Source organism: Aphelocoma coerulescens, chromosome 27 (assembly GCF_041296385.1).
Source record: "Aphelocoma coerulescens isolate FSJ_1873_10779 chromosome 27, UR_Acoe_1.0, whole genome shotgun sequence".
In the NCBI taxonomy this organism is placed as follows: Eukaryota; Metazoa; Chordata; class Aves; order Passeriformes; family Corvidae; genus Aphelocoma; species Aphelocoma coerulescens.
This window is the reverse complement of record NC_091040.1, coordinates 4,336,507-4,357,692: the sequence shown is the minus strand read 5'-3', so window position 1 is coordinate 4,357,692 and position 21,186 is coordinate 4,336,507. Positions and strand designations below refer to the sequence as shown.

The following is a 21,186-nucleotide window of genomic DNA, read 5'->3' as shown; positions in this document are numbered from 1 at the left end:
ACCCCACATGCCCTCCTTTGGAAGGGCAGCACTAGATGCTCAGCACCTCTGAATTTAATGGCCAGGAGCTCTGTCCTCAGTCCAGCATCAGCTTCTGGATTCCTGGGGGTCCTTGTGAGGGCTGCACCAGTGGCTTTAGTATGGAGGACACCTTCTGCCACCATAGCGGTTGGTGATGCAGGAGAGGTCAAAGCCCCCGGAGCTGATGGGCGCTCTGCCAGAGCTGAGGATGCTGCCAATGGCAGCGGAGGTGGAGGATCCCACCACGGTGTTCTGTGGGAAGGAGCTGAGGATGGGCCCGAGCAGGGTCATCACGACTGGGGAGGGCTGGATGGCCACGGTGGAGCTCTGGCACTGCCTGACACAGGGCTCATTGCAGCTGTTGGCCAGCGGGGTGGGGCCGCAGGGCTGGCAGGGCTGGCACTTCTCTGTGCAGGACATGTCTTAAGGCACGAGGGGCAGCTGAAGAGAGGACAGGGAGGAAGAAAAGCATGGGGATACCTGAGGAGCAGCCTGTCAACACATCAGGAGTGAGTCAAAGAACATGCAGGGCCAGGAGGTAGAGGCTCTGCAGAGATGTATGAGGGCTCATTGGCCTCATCCTGCCAGGGCTCAAAGAAAGCCACCAGCTCCTATGCAGCCACTGCCCAGCCCCAAGTTCAGATGCCACCTGATCACAGTCCCAGCCTCCCTCCATGTCTAACCTTCTGCCCTTCCCATGACAAGAAGCCCCATGAGCTGTCATAGGAAAAAGCCAGTCTCAGCTGAGACAGCTTTGAGTTGAGACCTCCTTTTAGAGAAAGCAGAGGAGAAAGGGTTTCAGACTCACCTGAATCCCAAGGAGAATGAAGCAAGAGAAGGGGATGAGAGAGCAAAGAACTGGGCTGGTTTTTATCATGGACTTTTACTGTCCCAGGCTGACAGAGGCATCCCTTGTAGAGGTGATCTTTTTCTGACAAACTCATCTTGAATGCAAAACATCCCAGCTGAATCTAGGGCTGGGATTTGGCTTCCTGTATGAAGACTTTTTTTCATGTGATAGGATGAGAGGCCCAAACATTTCTGGATCAAACACATCAGTGTGGGCAGAGGACTCAGATCACACACTGGAAGAGTCCGGAAAAGGCAAATTCTGTCAGTCTGGGCCACTCCTTTGGGATCTTGTTGGCAAGAAGTGGCCGGTTCCTGGGTTTGACCATATCCCACCTAACATTGTATCAGTAAAATTCTGCTGTCCTGTTTTTTATTTTCCTCTTCTGCATCAGGGAGGTGGCATGGCAGAAGAAGGAGTGCAGGGTCCCTCCCTGATCATATGTCATAATAAAGAGGTTGTATTAGTAAAATTAGTAATATTAAATTTAATAATACAGACTAAAACCAGGAGATAGCTAGGAATTAAACCTTTCATCCTTCCAGATGCTAGGAATCCTGCATTCATACAGCATTATACAGACCCTGGTGGATTTTCCAAAGACAACCAACCAGAAAGACCCCAACCAGAAAGAGCTTCTGCTTCCCTCCCACACCATGGTGCCTTTTATTTGGTGTAACAAAAAACCCCCAAACAAACAAACAAAAAATCATACATTTTCTCCTTACATGCTGAAAGGTTTTCTGCCATGACACCCACCCACAGGCTGGCACAGGGCACTGTAGGGGCTTCCCAAATATTCAGTGCAAGGCCTAAGAGAGCAGACGTGTCTTGCCCATGATCACTGACTCCTTGAATACAAAGTTTTCTTCAAAGCTCCCAATTTACTTCCCCTCTGCAGTCTTCAAACAACACAATTAGCCCATTTGGGGCCTTGCCCTTGTCCAGAATGTTCCAGAATCCCTGATGGGGTTACCCCAGGGCATCCCCAGCTGAGTGCACAGTTTGCCATGTTTCTGCATGTGTTCTCTTGCCTGGATTTCTTTGCATGCTAGATTTCTGGAAGTGGTTTTGGGTGCAGATTTTTGCATGAGTGACATGAGTCAGGGCACATGAGCATGTGTGTGTTTGTGTGTCCCTCCTCACACGGGAACATGCTGCTCACAGCAGGGACTCCATCTATTCCTCTGCCCACAGGTTCCACAAAGCAGCCAGGCCCAGAAGGAGACTCAGTGCAGCTGAGCAGCAACAGATCAAACCTGGCAGAGATCTGCCCACAGCAGAGGCACTGAAATGAAACCTTGTGTATCTTCAGCTGTCTCTATCCTGCACCTGCAAAGCTCAGTTTTCCTGCTCATTTCAGGCCCCAACAATGATGTCTTCATATCAGTTTGGATTCTTAGCTCAATTCAATGTGAAAGTATTTGGAGTGCATCCTCACAGCTGGAAGCCACATCTCTGTTCCTCACCAGCACAAGACACAGCTGTTGTCCCACGTGCTAGAGAGTACATAAGGATAGGGTTTGCCTTATGAGTTCCTTCTTTGAGGCAAGGGAGCATTACTGGCTCATTGTCAGCATGGTATCCAGCAGGACCCCCCAGGCTGTTTTCTGCAAATCTGCTTAACAGCTGGGCAGTTCCCAGCACATACTGGTGCATGGGGTTGTTCCTCCCCAGGTGCAGGACACTGTCCTTGTGTCCAAAGGCAGAAACCTGAGTACCTTTATTGCCCTCCTACAGGCATGGCACCAAACCAGCTCCTTCCCACTGAAGCTTTCAAAGTGCTCACATTGGCTGGGCAGTCTGTCACAAACATCTGCACCATCACCCCCTTTCACCGAAATCACTGGTCATATGGGTCATTGAGGAGCAGTGAGCCCGGGCACCTTCTAGGCATTGCTGGGTCCTCGAGGAACAGTGGCTGCTTTGGCCAGGGGATGTTCACCACCTGGGCAGATTTCAGCTGAGGGTCTTTGATTTACAAGGCCAACCCCACCTTGCAGCCTTGGCTGATAAAAAGTACATTGCTGCAGAATCAGATGCCCAGCAGTGAAGGTCTCTCTCTATTTGTAGTCAAAGTATGCACCAAAAAGAGAAACAGCAGAGGGTCAGGTGTGGATACAAAAATGCTGCTAGCAAGGATTTTCTTGCTATTTTCTAAGCCCGTGAGAGACTTTTCTCTCTCACAGAAGAGGTAGCAGAATTCTGTAAACAACCAAACACCTGCAGCCTTGAAAAGTCTTGTTTATAGTACAGTAGAAAAATATTTTGACAATGGATGTTTTAGGATTTTAGCCAATCACCCCCAAGGGGTGGCTTATCCTTTGTCCAATTAGACTATGAAGAAAAAAGTCTATAAAAGAGTTTGTAAAATAATTAAATAAATCAAACTTGCACAATTCCTGCCTGCTGGATCTTTTCTCCTCCTCCCTACAGCTGCAGGACACGGTGATATACCATAGGGTTGCAGTAATACTCAGGATTTGCCAGGAGCCTGGAGAGGGAGAGGGGCTGCTCAGGAGCTGCTCTTTGGCACTTCTCTGCTCACCAGGGTTTTGCCTCTTGTTCCTGTCCCAGCCTCAGTCCCTTTCCTTTTCACTGTGCCAACAGTGGCTGGAAAGGCCCAAGTCCTGCCCTTATGCCTTGCACAGGTAAAGAACTGCACTGGGGATGGGGCTGCAGATTCCCCTCCCCACTATCCCCTCAGTTTGCTCTCCCCCAGCCAGCACTAAGCCAACCCATTGGAACCAGGACTCCATCACCCTATTCTAGAAACATTTGTGTTCACCCATTAAGATAACTTTTCCCCACCAATCAACTTCCTCCCTTGTCTCCTGAGTTGTCAAGTGTGGAGAAACACTGAACAGCTGCTTCCAAAATACCATAGGCTAAACTAAGAGAAACCCAAAACTGTTTGAAAAGAACATGACACCTGTGTTTCCCAGACCCCTGAATGCTCTGAGGACGCTCTGAGGAGCTGTTGTGCTTTTAGAAGCCCGCCCACCATCAAGGAGCAGACAAAAGCAGACACACTCTGCAGCGAGGTAGAGACATTATCTCGTACAGTAAATGTTATGAACAGAGAAGGAAGCCAAGGGAAAAGTACAGGAAGCCACTGAGACTGTCCACTCTCTGCTGTGGAGACAAGCAAAGGCAAAAGGGCCTCATTCCAGCCCTCCCAGAGGCGTGACTATGTCACACATGCTCTGCACTCTCTGCAGGGTGCAGCCATTTCATTGTACTACCAAGAGTGTTCTGCTTTGTGCTGAGAGTCTCTCAAAGGAAAAGAACCCTTGAGCTGGGAAAAATGATCTTCACAATGGCTGTGCCAGCATGTGTCCTGCTAATCCAGTCAGGTGGGTGTATTCACGTCCTTCCTATTGTCTCTCATGGTTTTTAATAAGTTACTTGGAGGTCTCTACTGACAAGACGATGAGGTCAGGGAGAAATATAGAAGGGGGATGGACGTAGATATCTGAACTTTCCATTTCTTTGGAAAGACAGCAAAGATTGGGGAAGTCTTAAACAGAGAGCAAGTGAGAGAAGGAAGCAAACTTCTCTGCAGAAACCTTTGTGCCTGTGTTGCAGGTCTTGTTGGAGGTGACCCCCTGAAGCAATTCTTCTCTGAGGTGCTAGTCAAAGTTGGGCAGCGAGTGGTTCTGCCTTGCCAGTCCACCACTGAGGACAGTGTCACCACTTTGAATTTCTTCTGGTACCGCCAGTTCTCGGAAAGAACTTTTACATTTCTCCTGCAAGCGCTAAAAACTTCAGAGAATGAGAGGTACCGCAGTGGCAAATTCTCTATGGTGGTCTACAAAAATAAAACAGCCCCCTTAGAAATAGCAAGTGTCTCTCTTCAGGACACTGCGATTTATTACTGCGCTCTGAGGCACCACCTTAAGCTAAGCCAAATTTCCGTTCGTACAAAATCTGTGTCACCAACAGCGCAGGAGGGGTGAGGCTCTACATCCTCCAGCCTTGGCTGTGCTTTCATGCCTGAAATTATCCTCTCTTCTTATATCAGCCTTTCCAACATCTCCCATCCCAACTCCTCCCTATTTTTCTCAAAGTCCCCATCTAAGCAGAGGTATTCAGAGCAGTGACTTAGGCAGGACCATGGGACTCTTTGCAGATGAGCTGAAATGTGACTTTTCTCACTTCCTCATGCAGAAACAATCAACACATCTGGACATAACATCCAGTTACAGTGTCAATCCTTACCTGCACTTCCAGGGAGCTGACACTGCAGAATCCAGTGCTGCTGGGGCATCCTGTCCAAAGCCTTGACCAGGCTGTGGGCAGAGCCAGGGGATGCATGTCTCTGCTTTGCTCCTGGCCAGCCCTAGCCCTTAGCACAAGAACCCAATAGACCACAGACCCTCATCTTGCTCCTCTTTGCAGAGCAGCAAAAGAAGACAAAAGCAGCTTTTACCTTAATGCCTTCAGCACTGGGCAGGGTAACCTTCTCTGTGCTGCACATGGTTAAATGATGAGATCCTCCCACATCCCAGTCAGCACAAAGTCCGCTTCTTTGGAAGATACTAATGAAGAGAAAAACTAAGGAAAGCCTAGTAAAACTACGAAATACCTGTGCAACCAATAGCATTGCTGTCCATGAGGCAAGAGGTGCTGTATATTTTAAACAGTGCCTTGAGATCATCAGATAATGAAAACTGATTGAAGACAAAGGGGAAGATGATGACCAAGATGGGAGTTTCCCCTGGGTTGGGCTCACTGTTTGGTAGAGTTGGAAACTCAAAGGTGAGTTGATCTGGGCATCCCAGAGCTCAAGTAGAACTCATCTTGGCCTATTCTACAAGGAGAACTCCCAGAGCTGCATTGTTTCTGTTGCTCACAAGAGGTTTTCCCACCAGAAAACCTTAACTGCAGTACACTGGGCATCACTGTACTGCCGGGACCTGAAGGATACCTTCTTTTGTCCTGGCAAGAGCAGGAAAAGGCATCAAGGGTGCCCTGGAAATTTGGCTGGTTTCTCTTTATCAGCTCTCAGCTTTTGCCTGGAGAACCTGCACCAGTGCTTGGTTACCCTCGCACTGTGAGGCTGAACTGTGGGTGCCATATAACATAATTCCAAACAGCTCCTTTCCTCCTTCTTTCTCTGAGTCTTATTTCTGAAAATGATGTATTATTGTATGGAATAATCCTTTTCTAATTTGGCATCAGCTGTCCTGGCTGTTTCTCCTGTCAGCATCTTGTCCATCCCGAGCCTACTCACTGCTGAGGCAGTATGCAAATCAGAGAAGGCCTTGATGTTCTGTGAGCACAATTGAGCAACAGCTAAAACATCCCCCTGTCTGTGTCATCAGCACTGCTTGATCACAAATAGAAAACACAGCACTGTGCAAGCTACTGTGAAAAATAATTAACTTTATCCCACCGAAAATTAGTACAGCTTTTTGAACTGCCTCAGGTTCCATTTCTGAAGCCTGCCGAGGTCCCTCTGGGTGGCAGCACAACCCTGTCGTGTAGCAGCCTCTCTTACTACTCTTGTTTCATGAAAGAATTTGTTTGGGTTCATCTTTATTTCCATCTTCCAGATCATGGCTAAAGATGCTGAAGAGGGCTGGACCCAACAGTGACCCCTGGGGTGCCTTGCTAGGAACTGACCTCCAACTAGGCCTCATGCCACTTATCACAGCTCTTGGGGATCATCTGTCTGTCAACTGTTCAGTCCAGATCACCATCTACTCATTCAGTTGAGACTTCATCAGCTTCTCTTAGGAGGACCTTATTTTGAAGGACAGTGTTGAAAGCTTTCCTGAAGTTAAGGAAAACAATACACACTGCTCTCCCCCCATCTACAAAGCAAATCATTTCAGGATAGAAGTTCATTATCAAGTCTGTCACGCATGAGTTCCCCTTGGTGAATCCTGCAAACATTCTTGTTCTTCATGTGCCTGGAAATCATTTCCTGGATTAGTTGCTCTGTCAGCATCTCAGGGCTTGAAGGAAGTTCCTTGGGTTCTCTTTCTTGTCCTTCTTGAAGATAGCAGTGCTTTCCTCCAGCAGTCCTCAGGTACCTCCCCAAAACACCATGATCCTTCAAAGCTTTTTGAGAGCCTCCTTTCGCCAGACTGTTCCCCTGATTTTAATTCCTGAAGACCCTCCCTGATGCATGACATTTTGCCCCAGGAGGTGCTGGATCTCTCTAAGGCTAGAAGATACTGCATGAATCTCTCAGAATAGAGACTATTTTATTAATATCCCAGGAAAGGTGATAGGAAGTTATGAAATCTTACATGTGGGCTCATGCTAGGAACCCCACACTGTCACAGCCTCAGGTGGGACTCTACTCAGGACACAGAAGACTGCACAGATCCCCACCCTGATGATGTTTTGTGCTGTTGCAGTATTTAGACTTTTGGTAGAGGTTTCTTAGAAGCACTGAGGCGTTGACACTTTCGAAAGGGCTCAGAGGGCAAGAAACCGGGACAGCGATGGAGGAGCGCTGGTAGCCCCGGGACCGCAGCCTTCACCTCCCGGGGCGCCTCTGCTCCAGCTGCCTCCGCCCTCGCCGACCCCCCGTTCTGCTGAGCCCCCCCCCCTTGTCGTGCGGCGCTGCCCGGGAGCCGCGGCCCCGGGGCCCGGGGCGGGTGTGCCGGGGGCGGGCAGAGGCGCCGGCGCTGCCCCGGCGAGGCGGGGCCGGGCGGGAGCGGCCCGAGCGCGGCTCCGCTCGGCTCCTGTGCGGCTGCCGCGGAGCCGGGGCCGGGCACGATGTCGGCCGGGCTGGGGCCGTGGCTGCTGGCCTTGGCCTTGGCCTTGTGGCCGGCAGGTGAGAGGCGGGCGGGGAGGGCAGCGAGCCCGGGGCGGGGGAAGGAGGCAAAGGGACAGGGATAGGGGCAGGGTCTAGGGAAGGCGCAGGGACAGGGGCAGGCTCTGCCCGCGAGTTCGGCCGCAATATCTGAAGCAGGTGCGGCTCAGCCCCGGGAGGACTCGCAGGGCATCACCCCGGGCACGGGTGTTTTCCCCCGAGAAGCGGGGTGGCGAATGTGGCTGTGTCTGGGCCAGGAGCACCGGGACGGCAGAGGAACATCCTCGGGCTCTGGGTGCGCTGCGCACGGTGCCTGTGCTCTCCCTCCGCAGGGCTGTGAGCACCGGCACACCGGGACACCGGGACACCGGGACACCGGGACACCGGGACACCGGGACACCGGGACCCCGGGACACCGGCACACCGGGACAACGTCCTCGGTCCGTGGTCGCGCCCTGCCCGATTCCTGCGCTCTCCCTCCGCAGGGCTCTGGGCACAGCTGAGGCTGCAGGAGACCGGCGGAGGGCTGCGAGCGGCCGGGGACTCCGTGACCCTCTCCTGCCGCGGGTCCGGCTTCACCTTCGAGGATTATTATATTTACTGGTACCGTCAGGCACCCGGAGGCAGCCCGCAGTGGATATCCTCTATCAGCTACATTAGAGAGAACTATGGGGCAGCAGTGAAGGGTCGGGCCAAGATTTCCCGGGACAATTCCCGGTCCGAAGCTTATCTGTCATTGCGGCCACTGCAACCTCAAGACTCTGCCCGGTACTTTTGTGCCGTCACACGGGGACAGGAAATGTAGATGAGCTTTAACACAAACCTACCGGGGTCTGGCAGAGGTTGCGTTAGATGTCGGGAAGGTGAGAGTTGCCGGGGGCCGGGAGCCGATGGGTCTCAGGTCTGCTCCCAAGAAGTCAGGTGCCATCACTGTGCACCACAGACGTTCCTGGCCGTCACTGCACACTGCAGGGATTCTGATTTATTGCAAATTTGATTAAGAGTAGAATTGTGAGCAACTCTAAAATACCTTGCCCCCACTTTGTTCCTGTTTCTTCCCAGCCTCATCCTAAATGCTGCATTCCTGAATTCTCTACCTGTTCTCCCCAAAAATCAAAGGGAAAAGGGGGAATCAGGTGTGGGGTCATTTCTTAACACTTGGTCACCGGTCTTCATCTCTACTGTTTCTGCTCCCTACCTCAGTCTGCAGTCAAATGGTTCCACCATGGTTCCTTCACAACAACTGCTGTTCTTCAAAATCAACCCTCTCCAGCCTGGGTTCTCCACAGGCTCCACTTCCCCAGTGTCATGAGCAAATAGTTTGTGAATAGCTCCAAACACGGAGACTTCAGAAGGTGCCTGGACAACCTTTGCCACTGGTTGGTCACCCTCATGCTGTGAAAAAGTGTTTCCCGATGTTCAGTGAGAACCTCCCGTGATTTTTTTGTTTGTGCTCATTGATCACGGTCCTGTCGATGGGCAGCACTGAGAAGAGCCTGGCCATGTTTCCTTGTGTTTCTTGTATATTTATGACAACCCCAACCAGCTTCTGTATCCCCAGGGCAAGTAAACAGGGCCACCTCTGACAGTCTTTTTAACTTGGAGAGATGTTCCACTTCAACAGATGAAAAACAAAAAAGCTGAGTCTACAAGACAAGCAAAATGAAGAATTCATGCCCTACTTCTCCATCAATAGGCAGGTGTTTAGCCATTTCTAGGAAAGATGGTCTTTCTCACACAGAATGATTCCTTGGGAAGACAAAGGCTGTCATTCCAAATGTCCCCTTTCCTCCTTTCCCTGAGCTTTATTTCTGAGAACCATTTCTTACAGTGCGGAATGCTCCTTCGCTTGGTTGGCAATAGTGGTGCTGCTACGTCCCATCCCAGCTTATTGCTCACCACCAGGCACTCGCTGGCGAGACTGTGGGAGAAACAAAAAAGGCCTCTGAGCACTGTTGAGGAAGAGGTTAAAGAGCCTCGTATATAACGCTGTTTGCTCCCAAAGAGAAAACAAAGCCTCGCACGCTGCTGTGTCTCGTCCCTTCTTGCACCGCCCCTTGTCCTGCTCGGGGCCCGGGGCGGGTGTGCCGGGGGCGGGCAGAGGCGCCGGCGCTGCCCCGGCGAGGCGGGGCCGGGCGGGAGCGGCCCGAGCGCGGCTCCGCTCGGCTCCTGTGCGGCTGCCGCGGAGCCGGGGCCGGGCACGATGTCGGCCGGGCTGGGGCCGTGGCTGCTGGCCTTGGCCTTGGCCTTGTGGCCGGCAGGTGAGAGGCGGGCGGGGAGGGCAGCGAGCCCGGGGCGGGGGAAGGAGGCAAAGGGACAGGGATAGGGGCAGGGTCTAGGGAAGGCGCAGGGACAGGGGCAGGCTCTGCCCGCGAGTTCGGCCGCAATATCTGAAGCAGGTGCGGCTCAGCCCCGGGAGCACTCGCAGGGCATCACCCCGGGCACGGGTGTTTTCCCCCGAGAAGCGGGGTGGCGAATGTGGCTGTGTCTGGGCCAGGAGCACCGGGACGGCAGAGGAACATCCTCGGGCTCTGGGTGCGCTGCGCACGGTGCCTGTGAGCACCGGGACCCCGGGACACCGGGACCCCGGGACAACGTCCTCGGTCCGTGGTCGCGCCCTGCCCGATTCCTGCGCTCTCCCTCCGCAGGGCTCTGGGCACAGCTGAGGCTGCAGGAGACCGGTGGAGGGCTGCGAGCGGCCGGGGACTCCGTGACCCTCTCCTGCCGTGGATCTGGCTTCACCTTTAGGGATTATCATATTTACTGGTACCGTCAGGCACCCGGAGGCAGCCCGCAGTGGATATCCTTTATCAGCCGGCCCACGGGCAGTATAGAGAACTACGGGGCAGCAGTGAAGGGTCGGGCCAAGATTTCCCGGGACAATTCCCGGTCCGAAGCTTATCTGTCATTGCGGCCACTGCAACCTCAGGACTCTGCCCGGTACTTTTGTGCCGTCGCACGGGGACAGGAAATGTAGATGAGCTTTAACACAAACCTCCCGGGGTCTGGCAGAGGTTGCGTTAGATGTCGGGAAGGTGAGAGTTGCCGGGGGCCGGGAGCCCATGGGTCTCAGGTCTGCTCTCAAGAAGTCAGGTGCCATCACTGTGCACCACAGACATTCCTGGCCGTCACTGCACACTGCAGGGATTCTGATTTATTGCAAATCTGATTAAGAGTAGAATTGTGAGCAACTCTAAAATACCTTGCCCCCACTTTGTTCCTGTTTCTTCCCAGCCTCATCCTCAGTGCTGCATTCCTGAATTCTCTACCTGTTCTCCCCAAAAATCAAAGGGAAAAGGGGGAATCAGGTGTGGGGTAATTTCTTAACACTTGGTCACTGGTCTTCATCTCTACTGTTTCTGCTCCCTACCTCAGTCTGCAGTCAAATGGTTCCACCATGGTTCCTTCACAACAACTGCTGTTCTTCAAAATCAACCCTCTCCAGCCTGGGTTCTCCACAGGCTCCACTTCCCCAGTGTCATGAGCAAATAGTTTGTGAATAGCTCCAAACACGGAGACTTCAGAAGGTGCCTGGACAACCTTTGCCACTGGTTGGTCACCCTCATGCTGTGAAAAAGTGTTTCCCGATGTTCAGTGAGAACCTCCCGTGATTTTTTTGTTTGTGCTCATTGATCACGGTCCTGTCGATGGGCAGCACTGAGAAGAGCCTGGCCATGTTTCCTCGTGTTTCTTGTGTATTTATGACAACCCCAACCAGCTTCTGTATCCCCAGGGCAAGTAAACAGGGCCACCTCTGACAGTCTTTTTAACTTGGAGAGATGTTCCACTTCAACAGATGAAAAACAAAAAAGCTGAGTCTACAAGACAAGCAAAATGAAGAATTCATGCCCTACTTCTCCATCAATAGGCAGGTGTTTAGCCATTTCTAGGAAAGATGGTCTTTCTCACACAGAATGATTCCTTGGGAAGACAAAGGCTGTCATTCCAAATGTCCCCTTTCCTCCTTTCCCTGAGCTTTATTTCTGAGAACCATTTCTTACAGTGCGGAATGCTCCTTCGCTTGGTTGGCAATAGTGGTGCTGCTACGTCCCATCCCAGCTTATTGCCCACCACCAGGCACTCGCTGGCGAGACTGTGGGAGAAACAAAAAAGGCCTCTGAGCACTGTTGAGGAAGAGGTTAAAGAGCCTCGTATATAACGCTGTTTGCTCCCAAAGAGAAAACAAAGCCTCGCACGCTGCTGTGTCTCGTCCGTTCTTGCACCGCCCCTTGTCCTGCTCGGGGCCCGGGGCGGGTGTGCCGGGGGCGGGCAGAGGCGCCGGCGCTGCCCCGGCGAGGCGGGGCCGGGCGGGAGCGGCCCGAGCGCGGCTCCGCTCGGCTCCTGTGCGGCTGCCGCGGAGCCGGGGCCGGGCACGATGTCGGCCGGGCTGGGGCCGTGGCTGCTGGCCTTGGCCTTGGCCTTGTGGCCGGCAGGTGAGAGGCGGGCGGGGAGGGCAGCGAGCCCGGGGCGGGGGAAGGAGGGAGCTGGAGAGAGACAGGCAGGGACAGGGACAGGGACAGGGACAGGGACAGGGATAGGGACAGGGACAGGGACAGGGACAGGGACAGGGACAGGGACAGGGATAGGGACAGGCTCTACCCCGGGTTCAGCCGCAGTGTGGGAGCAGGCCCAGCTCAGCCCTGGGAGGGCTCACGGGGCATTGCTCCTGGCGCGGGGCTTTATCGGGAGGGAGCGGGTGGCGGCTGTGGCTGTGCTGGGCCGGGGGCACCGGGACCCCGGGACAACGTCCTCGGTCCGTGGTCGCGCCCTGCCCGATTCCTGCGCTCTCCCTCCAGGGCTCTGGGCACAGCTGAGGCTGCAGGAGACCGGCGGAGGGCTGCGAGCGGCCGGGGACTCCGTGACCCTCTCCTGCCGTGGATCCGGCTTCACCTTTAGGAATTATGGAATTTTTTGGTACCGTCAGGCACCCGGAGGCAGCCTGCAGTGGGTTTCCTTTATTAGTTACGATCCGACATATTTTTATTTTGACCAGTCAGTGCAGAGTCGGGCCAAGATTTCCCGGGACAATTCCCGGTCCGAGGCTTATCTCTCTCTGCTGGCCCTGCACCCCCGCGACTCTGCCCGGTACTTCTGTGCTGTTCACACGGGGACAGGAAACCCAGCTGAGCTTTAACACAAACCTTCCGGGGTCTGGCACATCACCCACAAAATTTGGAGATGGTGAATTCCGAAGTGGTTCAGGGCTGTTCCCAAGAAATCAGGGGCCATCTCTGTGCACCACAAGTGATCCTGGCTTTTCATCAAGAGCTCCTTTCACCACAGTGGCATGTAACATATCCAAAACCCCAAGTACAGTGGTTTATCCTGTAGAGGTTGTTCAAAGCACAAAGCAGCCTGCTCACTCTGCCTGGCTGTGGCCCGTCTCTGCCTTCCTTTGGTCTCCTTCTTCCCCAGGGCACTCAAAGCACCTGGGCTTTGACAACACCTTTGCTGGCTTTCTTTGACCCTTTTGGGGGCCATCTCCTTGCACCACTGAGAGCAAAGCAGTGATGCAATGGGCCTGCTTTTCTTTCAGCTGCATTTCAGGGTGATGAGATCCAAGCAACAAGCTCTGCAGTGTGGTGGTCAGCAGGGAACACTGGGACCCTCCGTTGCACTTACAGCTCCAAAGCCTCCTGTATTTTTGTGGCCTGGTATCGGCAGCGTCCTGGTGGACCCCTGCAGTAGCTGCTGCAGTGCCAGGGCCGTGGAGGCTCCTACAGCCACACAGCCCCTTCTGCCCTCAGGAGGTTTTGCTGCCAGGCTGGCAGGAGCTCCGGGACACTGACCATCAGCGGGCTGGAGCTGGGGGACAGTGCACTCTGTTACTGCACCCTGGAGGAACCACAGCGAGAGACACTGGGGATGTGCGTGAAAAACATCAGCTGCCTCCCCTCCTGCATGTTCACGTGGGTCACAGCCCGTGCAAGGGGAGAGCCTGCGTGGGCTGTGCCTGGGCTCAGGGAAACGGGGTCTCATTGGTCCTTGGGGCTTGCAGAGGAGAGGAAGAGATTGGGGGGAGGGGAGATGAAAGGCTGTTTCAATTGGAAGGAAGCTACAACAACCACCTAGCCCAACTGCCTGACTATTCCAGGCCTCAACCAAATGTAAAGCTTGTTGTTGTACTGTATGGGTGCTGTTCAAATGCCTTTTACACACTGTCTGGATTGGGGCATTGACCACCTCTCCCGGATGCCTGTTCCAGTGTTTGACCACTCAGTAAAGAAACACTTCCTATAATCCACCCTTAACCTCCTCTGGTGCAGCTCTGAACAATTCCCACGTGTCCCATCACTGTGTACCAGGGAGGACCTCTCTCTCTACTTCCCCTCCTCACCAAGCTGAAGAAGGATGAGGCAGCCCCTCAGTCTCTTTTACTGCAAACCAGACCAATCTTCCATGGGCTTGGGTCTCTAGGGAACCTGGCATGTCAAAGAACCACAAAATATTGTGAGTTGGAAGGGACCCACAAGGATCACTGAGTCCAACTCTTAAGTGCATGACCCATGTACAGGGACCAGCCCAGTGACCTTGGCACTATTAACGCCATGCTCTAAACAACTGAGCTAATCTCAGGGTAACCACTGACATGCTGGAGCAGCCCCATGTGTCCCAGGACAACCTGGTTCCCCCTGGGCCTGCATAGCACTGCTTCTTTCCCCAGCCTCAAGCCTCCACTCTCAGTGGGCTCCTCTACCCTCTCCAACTCCTCTTTCCCACCCCTGTCCTGGCGATCTCTTCCACAAGGGACTGTATCTAAATACCCAGGAAAAGAGAGAGGAGGCCATGAATTCAAATAGTCTCTGATGGGACTATGTGGAGTGGGCAATGCTCCCCAGAAGGGTGGTGGCAGTCAGGACAATGACACTGTCAGGGCTCAGAGCTGTCCCTTCCTGTGGTCCTAGGAAGAGCCCTGGGTTCCTGCTGAGGAGGAGGACCCAGGGAAGGGAGTGTCCTGGCTCTGCTGAGCAGCCTGGTCCCTGCAGAGTCCTGCGCTGCCTCTCCTGCCTGGACAGGGGCCCGGGAGGGCTTTGAAAGGAAGAGGCAGCTGGAGAAGCGTCATCACTGGGGAGGGAGTAGGGTGCTGGGCCAGAGTGCAGGGAGCAGGGTGAGGAGCACTTTGGCTTAGGGGTGCCCTGGCCAAGCCGAGCTGGGATCCTGGGGCATCCCGTGTGTGAGCAGCAGCCCAGCAGCAGCAAGGGCCAGGGGGCCAGGGGGCCAGGGGGCCAGGGGCCAGGGGGCCAGGGGAAGGACAAGCTGACAGGCTCCCTGGTGAGCTGCAAAGTCCCAGCAGCAGCCTGCAAGACTTCCTGAGAGAAAGGCCAGGGCTGGTCCCAGAGAAACACGTCACCTTTGCCCACCACAGCATTTCCTGCCAAAGAAACTCTGTTCTCGCACCATGCAGGGTGAGATACACCCAGGAGGGCATGAACAGCTTCAAGTTCTGCTCCTCCTGCCCCACCTCTCTCCCTCAGTGTTGTCATAGCCAGAGGGAGGGACTAGGAGGGACTGGGCCTGAGTGCAGTGACAGAGGCGCAGGCAGGGCAGGTGTGGGCAGAGCTGTTCTGCAGGCAGAGAGAAGGTGCAGAGAGGCGAGACAGAGCGGGCCTGGCCATGTGGAGTGCCCTGTGCGTGGCCTTACTGCCCATTGTAGGTGAGTGAAGGGAAGGGCTGATGCCCCCAGCAGCTGAGCGTGGCCCTGAGCTCCGCAGGGCTCTGGGGAGCTGTGCTGAGCGCCTGCAGCCGGACCTGTTCCCCGGCTCGAGCTCCCAGCCCTGCCTGTGGAGCACGGCGAGAGCAGCCCTGCTCCTCCTCTGCCTGTGAGCTCGGCACCTGCAGCCAAGCTGCCTCCTCTGCAGCCTGGGGACACGCAGGGCACCTCCCTGCTGCACTCACATCTTGGGGCCCAGCGCTTTGCCCTGGCACTGGGCACTCTGCTCCTGGGGCCCTGCGGCCCCTCTGGCAAAGAGCAGCTTGAGGACGGCAGCACAGGGCCCAAGCCCATTGCCCGTCACAGGCCTTTGTCTTTCCTGTGCTCAGCTGGAGCACTTCCAGGCACAGGAGAGTGGCTTCCTCACCATTCTCCATTGGCAAACACAAAGGGATTTGTCCCCCCATGCTGCAAATCCTTCCTGCTTCTTTGGGGGAAATCAGAAAAAGCTTCCTGTCGCACAGGGAAAAGGAGGGAGGGAAATGTGGTGTCTCCTTCCTTGTGAGCCTTGATAGCTGCTACCAGCTCTGCCCATCTGTGTCAGCTGGCTTCAAAGAGGACGATTTTGTCCTCCCACTGGTCCAGTGCCATTCCAAAGCCCCACCAGCATTGCCCTGACCTTTGCTGACTCTTGGACTGACTGTGCCTTGTTCTTGCTCTCTGCAGCAGTCTCGCCTGCTGGTGCAGCCGCCTTTTTCCAGCACGCCACGGAACTGACCGTGCAAGAGGGAAAGGCAGTCACCATCCAGTGCAGCATGGGAGGTTCTTGGAAGTACTTCATGTACTGGTACCGTCAGGGCCCAAGGGGCACTCTGGAATGGATTTACATGGAGGGTGATATCTATGGAGAAGGTTTCCAAGATCGCTTTAAGGGAAAAGTGGACAGATCCAGGACCACACTGAAGATCCTGGCAGCAAAGCAAGGGGATGCAGCAATGTATTACTGTGGGAGAACAACCACCCTGGAGCAGCTCTGCAGCAGAGTGGACCAAAAACCAACAGATGGGGAAGACAGATCTCTCATCATTTCTTTCTAGCAGCTGCTCCCCGGGGATCCTGTCAGGCAATGGCAGGTGCAGGAAACATCCCTGTGCCTTGGTGGCACTAAAAGGCAGTGCAGGGAGGGTGGTAGAAGGGCTGGTAGCATTTATGGTGCAGGAGGATCTGTTCTGGGAACTGCAGAGGCTGTTTGGGCAAGGGCAGCTTTAGTGCACGTTGCCTGGGCTCCTGTCCAGCACAGCCTCATTCTCCCTCTGTGCCTTGGCTGCAGAGCCATGGGATGATGGAGATGTGTTGCTGTAGCTTCCAGAGTGCTGTGGTGGATGGAGCCAGGCTGTTTAGGAAAGGCACATCAGCAGGGATGACATTGCTCTGGGATGGAGAACGGAACAGTCAGTTCATAACACATTTTGTCTGCCACTTCTTCCTTCTCATGCCCTTCCCTTGCTCCAGAGTGTGAAGTCCAGCCCACAGGAGACATTTCTCCAGGAATTTTTCGCCTTTGGCTCTTCACATTGAGTTCAGTTCTTTACAGACTCCTCCAGCGTGGGTCTATAGCTCCCAGTGCAGTCCTTCAGGAACAGAGTGCTTCAGTGTGGGTCCCTGCAGGTTCTCCCAGAAAACCTGCTATGACATGGGCTACTTATTCTGTGAGACCTCAGTTCCTGTCAGGAGCCTGCTCCAACGTGAGCTCTGCATGGAGTCACAGACCTTTCCAGGACATACCCAGCTGCTTCTGGGTGGGGAACTCTCTGGGCTGCAGGGCCAATATCTGCTCCACCATCAGTTGACATCAGCTGCATCACCATGGGCTTCACCGTGGGCAGCAGGGTTATCTGTGCTCTGGCCTCTGCAGCAGCTCCTGGCCCTCCTTCCTCAGGGACACTCAGCACGGCTTTGGGAAGTGGGAGTCATGCTTAGCTGCATTTACAGCCTTCTACTGTGAGACACAGGGTCTTGGTGGGTGAGGAGAGAGTGGATGTTGTGCATTCTTCATTCAGTTGTGCTCTCAGCACTGACTTCCCCGGAAGCCGTCTGGACAAAGTCCTTTGTTATGGACTAGAAAACAGCTCAGTTACAAGGACTTTTCAAGGGCAGATACTCCACGCTCCAGCCTCTCCCCTTGGACCGCTGGAAATGGAATTCCTGAAGGCTGATCTGGCTGCTGAAGCCTGAGGTGAATAAAGCATTCAGGACCTCAGCCCTTTCCCATATCCTGTGTCACCTGGTCCCCATCCCATTCAGCAGTGGGCCCACATTTTCCCCAGCCTCGTTTGTCCGTGCCATCTCCTGGCATGCTGACCTGACCCCTTGCTCACTGGAGATGAATCCTCTTCAGCTCAGACCTGCTGAGGCTGTGGACTACTGTGGCCCTCGCTGGGCTCCCCAGCCTGGGAAGGACATGGGCAGAGGGGAACAAACGCAATGAAGGGCCATGAACACAAGGAATGGAGACACTGACAGAGGAGAGCCTGGGAGAACTGGGTTCATGTAGAACAGACAAGAAATTGCTGGGGCGGAAATTTGTCACAGGAGCCTCTTGCACTCCTCCAGCACTGGCCTTTGGTTTCTGTAAGGGACAAAGGGAGAGCTGCTGCTCATCATTTCCCAGTTGAAGTTCCTCCCATCCACTCTGGCCAGGATTGCAGCCTACAAGCCATGGCCAGCAATAGACTTCTCAAGCTCCAGGAAGCAGCCAATGGAGCGGTCAAGCGAGAATGCTTGTTCTTCCCCATCTCTCCCAGGCCATGTGTTCAGCTAAATGATAAAAAAGTAACTTCTCTTGGTAATTCTGCTCGGAGCGTCCTCCTGTGGCAAGGAACTGACAGACATTGCAAAGGAAGTTTTCTCCTCTGCCTGGGGCAAATATCTCCTGCAGGGATGGGAATGAGCCTGTGAGTGTCTCTTTCACAGGATCACAGAAAGAGTGAAAGTGAAAAATGTTTCTTTGAAGCAAAGAGGGCTTAAAAAAAGATGGGGAAAAGCTTCTTAATACAGGCTGGAGTGATGGGATGAGGAGTAGCAGTTTTACACAAAAAGAGGATAGATTCAGACACCATACTAGGAAGAATTTTTTTTTAATTACAGTGATGAAATAAGATTGCACCAAGAAATTGTATCTGCTCCAAACCTGAAAACATTTAAGGTCAGATTCAGTGTGGCTTCAGCAATCTGTTAAAGTGAAAAATGTCCCTGATCATTGCAGGAGGTTTGCACTAAATGACCATTCAATTCCACTTCCGATTTGAATTATTCTGTGATTCCAAACCTCTCTACGTTTCTACACATTGATGAGTCACTTTTCTCCTTGGCCCATATCTGCTGCAGAGACGTGAATGTGCCTGAGAGTCGTTCCAGGGATCACAGAATGGGTGAATTTTGAAGATGCCTCACTTCTACAAGGAGGGCTTCAAAGAAAGACAAGGACAGACTTTCTAACACAGCCTGTAGCAATGGGACGAAGGGTAACAGTTTGACACAAAAAGAAAATAGATGCAAAAAAGATACAAGGAAGAAATTGTTTAAATTTAGGATTATAGAAAAGATGGTCTTGAGAAATTGTATCTGTTCCAAACCTAAAAACAGATTAGGCAGGGCTTGAACAGTCGGATCAACTTGCAAGTATCTCTGCTAATAGCATGAGGGCTGGATTAGACGACCTTTAAATTTCACTTCCAACCCAAACCATAGTGTAGTTCCAAACCTCCCTGTATTTCTATCCATTGTTGAGGGAACATCTCCCCCTCCTCAAGCCCCGCCTTTCTCTTCTCCAGGGAAAACAGTCCCAGCTCTCTCAGCCTTTCCTCATGCAAGAGCTCCTCCAGTCCCATTACCATCTTCAGTGGCCTCTCTCCAGCAGATCCAACTCCCTCTTGAAGGGGGAGTCCACATGTGCCCCCAGTACTCAAGTGCGGCCTCAGCAGTGCCGAGGAGAGAGGAGCCATCCCGTCCCTGAGCCGCTGGCAGCATTTTGTCTCGGGCAGCCCAGCACCCCAGTGACCCTCTGTGCTTCCAGAAGGGCGAACTCGTGGGCGCGTTGCCCACGAAGCCCTCGGGTCCCGTCGGGCGAACGCGCTCTCCAAGTGCGCAGCGCTGCTTTGCGGACGCGGCGCGCCCGTGGCCGGCGCTGGCGCTGCCCGGCGGGGCCGCGGCCCCGGGGCCCGGGGCGGGTGTGCCGGGGGCGGGCAGAGGCGCCGGCGCTGCCCCGGCGAGGCGGGGCCGGGCGGGAGCGGCCCGAGCGCGGCTCCGCTCGGCTCCTGTGCGGCTGCCGCGGAGCCGGGGCCGGGCACGATGTCGGCCGGGCTGGGGCCGTGGCTGCTGGCCTTGGCCTTGGCCTTGTGGCCGGCAGGTGAGAGGCGGGCGGGGAGGGCAGCGAGCCCGGGGCGGGGGAAGGAGCGACAGGGACAGGGATAGGGGCAGGGTCTAGGGAAGGCGCAGGGACAGGGGCAGGCTCTGCCCGCGAGTTCGGCCGCAATATCTGAAGCAGGTGCGGCTCAGCCCCGGGAGGACTCGCAGGGCATCACCCCGGGCACGGGTGTTTTCCCCCGAGAAGCGGGGTGGCGAATGTGGCTGTGTCTGGGCCAGGAGCACCGGGACGGCAGAGGAACATCCTCGGGCTCTGGGTGCGCTGCGCACGGTGCCTGTGAGCACCGGGACCCCGGGACATCGGGACCCCGGGACAACGTCCTCGGTCCGTGGTCGCGCCCTGCCCGATTCCTGCGCTCTCCCTCCGCAGGGCTCTGGGCACAGCTGAGGCTGCAGGAGACCGGTGGAGGGCTGCGAGCGGCCGGGGATTCCGTGACCCTCTCCTGCCGCGGGTCCGGCTTCACCTTTAGGGATTATCATATTTACTGGTACCGTCAGGCACCCGGAGGCAGCCCGCAGTGGATATCCTCTATCAGCCAGCCCACGGGCAGTAGAGTGAACTACGGGGCAGCAGTGAAGGGTCGGGCCAAGATTTCCCGGGACAATTCCCGGTCCGAAGCTTATCTGTCATTGCGGCCACTGCAACCTCAGGACTCTGCCCGGTACTTTTGTGCCGTCGCACGGGGACAGGAAATGTAGATGAGCTTTAACACAAACCTCCCGGGGTCTGGCAGAGGTTGCGTTAGATGTCGGGAAGGTGAGAGTTGCCGGGGGCCGGGAGCCCATGGGTCTCAGGTCCGCTCCCAAGAAGTCAGGTGCCATCACTGTGCACCACAGACATTCCTGGCCGTCACTGCACACTGCAGGGATTCTGATTTATTGCAAATCTGATTAAGAGTAGAATTGTGAGCAACTCTAAAATACCTTGCCCCCACTTTGTTCCTGTTTCTTCCCAGCCTCATCCTCAGTGCTGCATTCCTGAATTCTCTACCTGTTCTCCCCAAAAATCAAAGGGAAAAGGAGGAATCAGGTGTGGGGTCATTTCTTAACACTTGATCACTGGCCTTCATCTCTACTGTTTCTGCTCCCTACCTCAGTCTGCAGTCAAATGGTTCCACCATGGTTCCTTCACAACAACTGCTGTTCTTCAAAATCAACCCTCTCCAGCCTGGGTTCTCCACAGGCTCCACTCCCCCAGTGTCATGAGCAAATAGTTTGTGAATAGCTCCAAACACGGAGACTTCAGAAGGTGCCTGGACAACCTTTGCCACTGGTTGGTCACCCTCATGCTGTGAAAAAGTGTTTCCCGATGTTCAGTGAGAACCTCCCGTGATTTTTTTGTTTGTACTCATTGATCACGGTCCTGTCGATGGGCAGCACTGAGAAGAGCCTGGCCATGTTTCCTCGTGTTTTTTGTATATTTATGACAACCCCAACCAGCTTCTGTATCCCCAGGGCAAGTAAACA

The 21,186-nt window shown here is 54.3% G+C and overlaps 1 protein-coding gene, 1 pseudogene and 1 gene segment (V, D, J or C); 2 read left to right on the top strand and 1 right to left on the bottom strand.

The window, feature by feature from the left end:
- LOC138099168 (M1-specific T cell receptor alpha chain-like) overlaps window positions 1-21,186 on the top strand; it is a 149,602-nt gene that overhangs the window by 23,760 nt on the left and 104,656 nt on the right. The window lies entirely within an intron of this gene.
- LOC138099068 (feather keratin Cos1-2-like) lies at window positions 128-2,696 on the bottom strand (annotated as a pseudogene).
- LOC138099172 (Ig heavy chain V region 6.96-like) lies at window positions 7,589-8,590 on the top strand. The segment is given in 2 exon segments: window positions 7,589-7,664; window positions 8,129-8,590. Coding segments are annotated over 2 exon segments (378 nt in total).